Source organism: Pygoscelis adeliae, unplaced genomic scaffold (assembly GCF_000699105.1).
Source record: "Pygoscelis adeliae isolate BGI_AS28 unplaced genomic scaffold, ASM69910v1 Scaffold410, whole genome shotgun sequence".
Lineage (NCBI taxonomy): Eukaryota > Metazoa > Chordata > Aves > Sphenisciformes > Spheniscidae > Pygoscelis > Pygoscelis adeliae.
This window is the reverse complement of record NW_008823913.1, coordinates 2889199-2897152: the sequence shown is the minus strand read 5'-3', so window position 1 is coordinate 2897152 and position 7954 is coordinate 2889199. Positions and strand designations below refer to the sequence as shown.

The following is a 7954-nucleotide window of genomic DNA, read 5'->3' as shown; positions in this document are numbered from 1 at the left end:
GCAGAGGGAATCCCCCAGTGACCATCTGAGGCCTGGCAAGAGCTGTGGACATTTAGAAAAGGCTTCCCATTGTATAGAGACTTATGGGCAAGAGCTGCACCCGCACCCTCTAATTTATTAGCGGCAATGCTGGCTTTGCAGTCAGCTGGAGTGTGGAGGAGGCTGTTCACTTAACAGTTTACTGATGTGTATTTCTTTTTTTAATAATTATTCTTTCTTTTCCTTTTTCTTTTTTTTTCTTTTAAAGACAATAGCTTGGGAAGTCTCTAAGGCATCCTAAAAGAGAAAAAGAAAAGAAAAAGATCTCCCTTTCCCATGTACTAATCTCTTGTTTGGGAATGCTCTGGTATTTAAAGTCCTGGTTTCTCTGGTGTACAAACTTGAAGACTATCTGTCAATGCACGTAAATGTTTACTCCCAACTGAGGTGCTGTGCCCTCCTCCCTGTTCCCCTTGTCTGGGGCCAGCACAAGCATTGTAAAGGCAGCCTTACCCTCCTGTGAGTTTGACCTGCGTTGCTCGGGCTCCTCAGCCTGGGGTCGGCTGGGGCTAGGGGTTTCTCTGTGCACTGACCTGCTCAGCGGTCCTGATGGTTGCCAGATTTCCCTGCCCGGGTTTTTCTGATTTTTTTTTTTTGTTTAGTTGGTTAGTTTTGTTTTTCCTATCAAGAAACTCCAGTATCTTTGCACTGAGCAGCAAGGGACTGAGTCTCTCAAGGTCAGTTAGAAGAAAATGGCTTCTACTGCTTTCAGTTATGTCTTTCTGGCAGAGAGGATTTGTTGACTGTTGCCTGCAAGGATGAGATGATGGGAGTGAGCACCTTCCCAGCCATGATTTCCTCCCACAGCAGGCTGGAGGTGTTGGTAGAGGAACCCCAGGGCCCTGCAGTAGCTGGGTGAGGGTATCTCATGGTTTAGCTCTGGTCATCCAGCTGCAGTGTGTCTCCAGTGTCTGCTCTGAAAAGCACCATGGCAGCAGAGTGCTTGGCCGGGACTGCTTTGGAGGGGGTAGAAACCCCAGGGCTGAAATCCAACCCCAAATACAGAGCTGTGCCCTACCCCCAGGCTTTGCGGTCCCACAAGCACATTGCTGGCTCTGAGCTTCTCCTGGGGAAAGGGGCAGTTTTTGTAGGCTTGTACCGGAGATCTGCAAGCCGCCTGTCCAGGCAGGTGTTGGGTCACCGTGGGAGCTGCAGGAGTGTCACTGCATGGGGCTGAGCACAGCCCAGCAGACTTGGCACTTGCTCCCCTGCCTTTCCCCTGGGACTTGGCCCTTCTCCCCCTCCCTGGTCCAAGGCTCTTCCTGTCTCAGTGCTGGAAAGGCTGGTGGATCTGCTGGGCAAAGATAAGAGCACTCTTTGGGCAGCAGCTTCTGTTCTGTTCTTGCTTCCTGCAGTATTTTTAACTTCAGTCCAGCCAGAGCAGAGCCCCGGAGTGTGATCTACTGAACAGGGCAGGCCTCACCAGCAACACTGCCGCGTTCACAGGGAATCAGGGTTGTTGGAGGGAGAGGCACTTGGCTCTTCCCTCCGACTCCAGGGAGTGCTGCCATGGGCTGGGTCCTCCTGCTTCTCTGGTGCCAGGCCCGATTCCTCTGTCCCCTTTCCCCCTTTGTATCTGCTCCTCCATCTCTGGCTCTCCCCAGTAGATCTCCCTGGATAGGAAGCACAGTGTTGGCCAGGAATAGCCAGGCCCTAAATTCTGTTATTAGGCGCTGCATTTGTCTGATTCCCCCCGTGAGGCTTTACAGTCCTGATCAGGGCTTTTCCAGGTGGTGAGTAGGTTGGCTGGTTCCAGTTACTCACTGTACAGAGCCTCAGCTTAGCCAGTACATGGGCTGCAGGGGCAGGGGAGAGACCCTGGCACAGTGTGGAAGGAGGAAGCGAGGGTGGAAGCCCCTTGGCAGAAATGTGCAAGCTGGACAAGAGCAGTGTCCAACAATGGTGGTTTGTTTTTCTTTCATTCTCCCCTGTATTGGGCTCGTAAGTGACAGTGGCAGTGTCAGCCTAGGAGCAGGGAAGGGTTCAGCTTGTCTTCAATAACAGGCAGGACCGAGGTGCTTGAGGAGGAAATACAACCTCTCTTTGTGTGATGTGCTTACCTGAGCAGTGGAGTAGCCTGAAACAGGAGCTTCCTCCAGGTTTTCTGGAGCTGGTTTGCTGCTGTCCGAAGCAGGAGGACTGCTGAGTTCTCAGCTTTATCTGTGCTAGCATAACAGGAAACACCTTGCAGTACCTGTCCCCTCTTTTCTTACGCTAGTCTTGTCTGTGAGGAGGATGCTTTGTTGCAAATGAGCCCTGTCCAGCTGGAGGTGTTCCTCTTTCAAACAGATTCATTCCTAGAAGATAATGGAGACCTTTACCCTTTAGCACGGACGTAGAGGAGCTGACAGCTTTTATCCTGGGCTGTGGGCAGAAGTGCTGTGTTCTGGTGAGAGCACAGGGTACTCTGGTCACAGGCAGGCAGGATTGCTGAGGGTGAATCTGCCCCTGTCCCTCTGGGTGAGGAAGTCTCCATCAGCTCAGTGCACATGACTCCTACATGAAGTCGATAGTCACAAGTCTGTCCTTTACAGAGAGCTGAAGCCTTTGGCTGCCAGCTGGCGAAGATGGTTCAAATTGCACTTACAAAAAAAAAAAAATATGCACAGGAGTGAGGCACCAGAGATGGCTTCTACAGAGGGGCAGTGGTACCGCTGAAATCACGTCCCTGTGTAGGAGGTTCCCTGCCCAGAGCACTAGAGTTTGGGGGCTGCCTGGAAAGGGATTAGAGACTGACTTTGGGGGGCACCAGGGATTCAGACTCTGGCCTGGAAGGTGGCATCTGTTTATTAAAGGAGTGTTTTGTACTGCTGCATTGAGCTGTGCAGTAAGTGGAGAAGAGACTCCTGAACAAATGTAGCTTGGCCATTTGGCTCTGGCAGTGAGAAGCATGGATAGGAAAGTAATTTAACACCTCCCATCACGCAACCCTCCACAGCCTTCTATGCGACCCCTGCACCCTCAGGCACATTCCTGTGCCTCTGCCAAGCTTTGCCTTGCTGAGTGAGTCACTGCAGGGGTGGTGTCCCACTCCACAGAGCTGTCCCAGGCTGCAGCTGGGGCTGTCGGTACAACATCTTGGACCTTGTGCCTGACTGGGGAGGGAGCTGTGGCATGAACTCCTTATGTGCCGCTGCTGTGCTGGTCCTGCCTGTGCAGTCCTTGCTGCCTCCCTGCATGCCTCCCCCCAGAGAAGGAGGGGGTCCCACTCTTCGTGCTCTGCAATGGCGTTCCCTGCTCCTCCTCACAAACCACGCTGTGCTTTAATGCTGGCTTGCTCCTGCCATGCAACTTCCTCACCTCCTGCTCCATTCCTAGGCTCTTTGTTTCCTGTCCATCTGTTGGGTTATTATAATATGTATTTTTTTGTAAATTTCTGTTTGAACATTTTGTCATTGTGAACGAAGAAAAATGAAACCTTTTACAACATATCCATTTTATTAAATGATTATTGTTATTATTATTATTAATAATAATGTTTACTACCTGAATTGATCAGTGAAATAAATACATTCAAAAAAACCAACCTCTTTCTGTTTAATTTTCAGTCCCCTTGAGCAGCATTGGTGATACATTATGGGCAGGAGAGAGCAAAACTGATGGTGTTTCTCCTTTTATCCCGTTCTGTCAGAGCAGGCTCCAGGCAGGGCTTCCTGCATGGGATTTCTGGCCTGTGTTTATGTCAGAAGCTAGACAAGATGATCCTGAAGTTCTTCTATCTTTAAACTTCCCTAGGAGCGGTGTCTAAATTAGCCATGGGCAGCTGGGCAGGATTCAGTCCCAGGAAATCCATTTTGTAAGTAGCCAAAGGATCATTGCTGAGTCTGTGCTGCATGCAGAGCCAAGATGGGTCCGGCTCTAGATCAGTTCCATGCCACACCTGGCCTGAACACCTGCCTGTGAATAAACATAGCACCAAATGCATGAGATGAGGCTGTTGCTGAGCAAACTTACCCTGTGGTAGTCAAGCTGCTCCCAAGTGGAAAGCAGGCCCTGCAGGAAAAACTGGGTTCGTTTGTTAGCCTAAGATCTCTTTCCCCCTCTGCCTGCCTGCTGCAGTGAAACAACTGGAATGATCTGCTCCAACTTACTAGAAATTTAAAGCTTAATTATTTTTTTTAGAGCATCAGAGATTTTCCCTTGGTTAGGGCCAAATTCTGCTGTTGTTTACACCCCAAATTCTCTTTAACATCAGCGCATTCAGGGCGTTCATCATTTCTGCCCTATACAATGTGCACAGTACAAGATAATAGAGAGTTGGGCCCAATGGGGCAGCAGTTTCGCAATGTAATTCTGGTGGCCTTATCCTAAGGAGCATAGCCAATCCCTAGAGTCAGGCTGATGGCAGAAAAATGTCTGTGAAGCTGCGATGGCCTTGAGAAGACAAGATTCTACCTAAAGGTAGTTTTGACCCTTGGACTTACCTGTTCAAGTATTTGTGTAATGCAACTTTGAATAAAAGATGTCTTTCTTGGTAACTGCAAGCTGCACTTGTCGAGAGCTGCTGACTCACTTGGCTATCAAAAGAGCAGTTCCTTGGAACGCTATCTTTCCCAGTCTGTTGTCCTTCCTGTGAATCTAACTAGTTTATTTTGATGTAGACAGTGAAATGCCAAGAGTTATATTTTACCCATATAACAATCATGAGAGGATGCAAGTTCCTGGAGGATCTTTCTCGTTGGCTCAACTATTGACATCAGTGTGGTCACTGGAAGTCCATTTCTTTCAGCAGATCTTCCACTGCTAATTAGGAATAGATTTGTGTCACTGCTTCAAAGGAAACCTCAGGGTCACTGCTCTGCCAAATATAGTCTTCCTGATGAGATGGGAAACCAAAGGCCACAGTGCTCAGGGAGTATGGTACAAACCAGTAACGTCACCTTCCAGGTTGAAATGCATTTTGGATTACTACTTTGCAATTGAGACTTTGCAATGTTTATGTTAGACTGAGCATGTGGGCCCAGAATCACAGTTGTCAGTACTGTCAGCATCTCTCCCAGCAAATGTGTTCTTGCGAGCAGTGTCAGCTCCCATTTCTTGGAAGAATTGCTCAATGAAGCCTCAGCTTCCGGTGACATGCAGCAAACTTGCAGGAAGGCCTCATGTGGGAGGTGTCCCTGGGATGAGCCTGACCCTTATCTTGCCAGCCAGCTGCAAGGGCATTAACCACGAGCTCAGCTATGCAGCTGCAAACACTCTTGCACTGGCTGGACTGCCTTAAGACCTTCCTCTTGTGTTGTAAAGCCATCGAGAAAGCAAGGATTGAACTACTCTGGTAAGTGAACAAAGCTACCTTCTGTTTTTTTTTTTTTTTTTTCATTTGGTCGATGGATTGCACAGAAAAGCTCTGCCTTGTTGCAGGTATGTGTAGTTGTTCTCCTAAAGAAGTTATAGCAGCTCATGTGTTCAGCAGTGGCATGAGACTGCAATATAAAGACAGCTTATTGACCCATGTCTCCCAGCACGGTCACAGCTCCAGAAGGAGATTATTCACCTGCTGGAGCAACATCTAGCAGGGAAAACTCCACTGACCTCCACCCTCGGTGGTCAGCACCCTCTCTGCTGGCCAAGGACTGTTTATCACTTCTTTTCAAAACTGGAAAGGCTATTTTTCACTTGTGATAACAGTAAAATTTATTTCTGAATCTCCTCTTGCAGTTTGCATGAACAAAGCTTTGCTTACAGACATAATTCAGGGCTATGACAAGGCATGAGCAGTTTCATATTCGAATTTTTGATTCCTTGACATAAATTTTCTTGGCTACCCTAGTAATGCGCCTCCAGTAATGCTGAAAATACAAGCAGCTCTTGTACACTTCTGAGGACTAGTGAAAATGAATTTGGTGGCTGCACCTAAGCATACCAGTAGCCATCTGTTCACATCCCTCCTCAAATCCAGGGTTGGAAGACCAGGAACATTCCCTCTCCTGTAATGGGAGACCAAGAATTTGCACACCTCTTTTAACTCTTTTCTTTTCAGAGCTCTCGCATCTCCTGTGAAGGACACCAAATTCACCCAACTTTAGAAACTCATCCTCAGAGCAAACGAACAAAAGACCTGGGCTGTGGTGTCAGTCCTAGAGTGTGTGGTGTCTACTTGCCTAGTCTCCACCTCATCTAGTCTCACCAGGGGAGTGTTTGCAGGTGAAGATGAACAGTGGAATTCTCTTCTTGTCCCTCCTTGGCTTCCTTCCACTTGTGATACCCATATGCCCTGTGCCATGCAAGTGTGCCACCAACATTATCGACTGCACGTCAAAAGGCCTAACGGTAGCAAAACTACCAGTTGCTTTCCGCCCTTCGGCTGAAATTATCCACCTTGGTTACAACAGGCTCACCTCTATTCCCAATGGACTCTTTGACAACCTAGAGAGCCTCCGGGTAGTCTACCTGCAGGGCAACCCTTGGGAATGCAACTGTGACATCCTCTACTTGCGCTCCTGGCTCCAGTGGCAGCAGAACCGGACCTTATACAGGGATGTGAGATGCACCTCCCCAGCTCACCTGCAGGACCGGATCATTGCCTATCTGACAGAAGATGAGATCATCTCCACATGCCAGTACTGGTACTGCAGCCTGGCTCTCATCTCTCAGCTCTGTCTCTTCATCCTCCTTTTCCTCCAGGCTATCTTGGTTATCTTCATCATTGTCTACCTGCAGAAATTTCGGAGAATGACCACTGAAGCCCAGAGCACCACCCGAGATCTACGCCAGCATGTAGACACCTGGGTATCTTCTTCAAGAAGCCCCTACAACAGTGATTAACATCACAAGACTTAAGACCCTCCTCCCCCTTGGGTGATGCTGTGCCAAGGTCATGTGGTTTGTGATATCCAGAAGGGATAATTCAGTGCAGCATCTGATCCTGACTGCAGTCCGAAGCAGGACTTGAACTGATCAGACACTTGCTGTATTTCCAAAGACCTGATCTTGTGTTTTTTAATGCTTTAAACTCTTTAGCATGACCTTGATTGCTTTGCTGAGCTGGGAGTGGTTCTGGTTTGGTAGACTAAGGAAATCATAAACTACAGCAACCAGAACTGACTTATACTGCTCATAAGCTCATAGGGGCTACGGTGCTCGATCCCTCCTATGCTAGAGTATTTCAGCCATACTTTCCACGATGCTTCTGATTGCATTGGGTCAGGTGAGGTCAGAGGTGGACAGTGAACAGTTAAGGTACTGGACTAGGACAATGAAGAAGTACAGTTTCCTTGGTGCTACCACCGATTGCCTAAGTAACTTTGGACAAGTGACTTAGTCTTCTCCTGCCTCAGTTTCCCATCAGTAAAAGGGAAAGGATTCTTCCCTTTTAGAAGGGGCATCTTCTTGCTTGATGCATCTTTTCCAATGTTCTTCTGGGGGAGGGAGAGAATGTTGAGAAGCCTACCCATTTATCCTATCTTCATTCCTTTTAATCTACTGAATCTAATTAAACTGACTGAAGTCAGTTTTAATACTGACTTCAACATGTACGGAGTCAGACTGGGGCCCTGAATGTTTATGAGAAATTCACCCTGAAGCCAAGAGTTATTGAGACCAGAGGTTCTTTCTGACCGTGTTTGTATGGCACTTGGCACAAGAGATCAGGTCGTCTTTAGAGACTCAAACTGCAAAACCCACTGATGTGCCTACTGCTGGTTACAATGTCCCTTAATTATTTTTGGAATGAAGCAAAATTGAAATAAAATAATGATGCATGATGATGTAAATGGCTTATTTTTCCATTCTACACTAGGTATCTTGCACTCTGTCATGCTCCCTGGCAGTTTGTCATGCCCCTTACACTAAAACTTCGTGCCAAGCAGAACAAATACCGAAGGCAGGTGGAGACATTAGCAGGAGTGCACCATAGGGTTAAACTTTGACAGCTACTGGCTTCCACACTAGGCCAATCTAAATGTGGAGGAGTTCT

At 47.9% G+C, this 7954-nt stretch overlaps 1 protein-coding gene across 1 annotated transcript; it reads left to right on the top strand.

The window, feature by feature from the left end:
* Positions 1 to 6189: 6189 nt before the first annotated feature.
* GP1BB (glycoprotein Ib (platelet), beta polypeptide) lies at positions 6190 to 7302 on the top strand. The gene has a single exon (XM_009318552.1). The coding sequence runs from the start codon at positions 6190 to 6192 to the stop codon at positions 6802 to 6804; it is 615 nt and encodes a 204-aa protein (XP_009316827.1). The 3' UTR covers positions 6805 to 7302.
* The last annotated feature ends 652 nt before the right edge of the window (positions 7303 to 7954 follow it).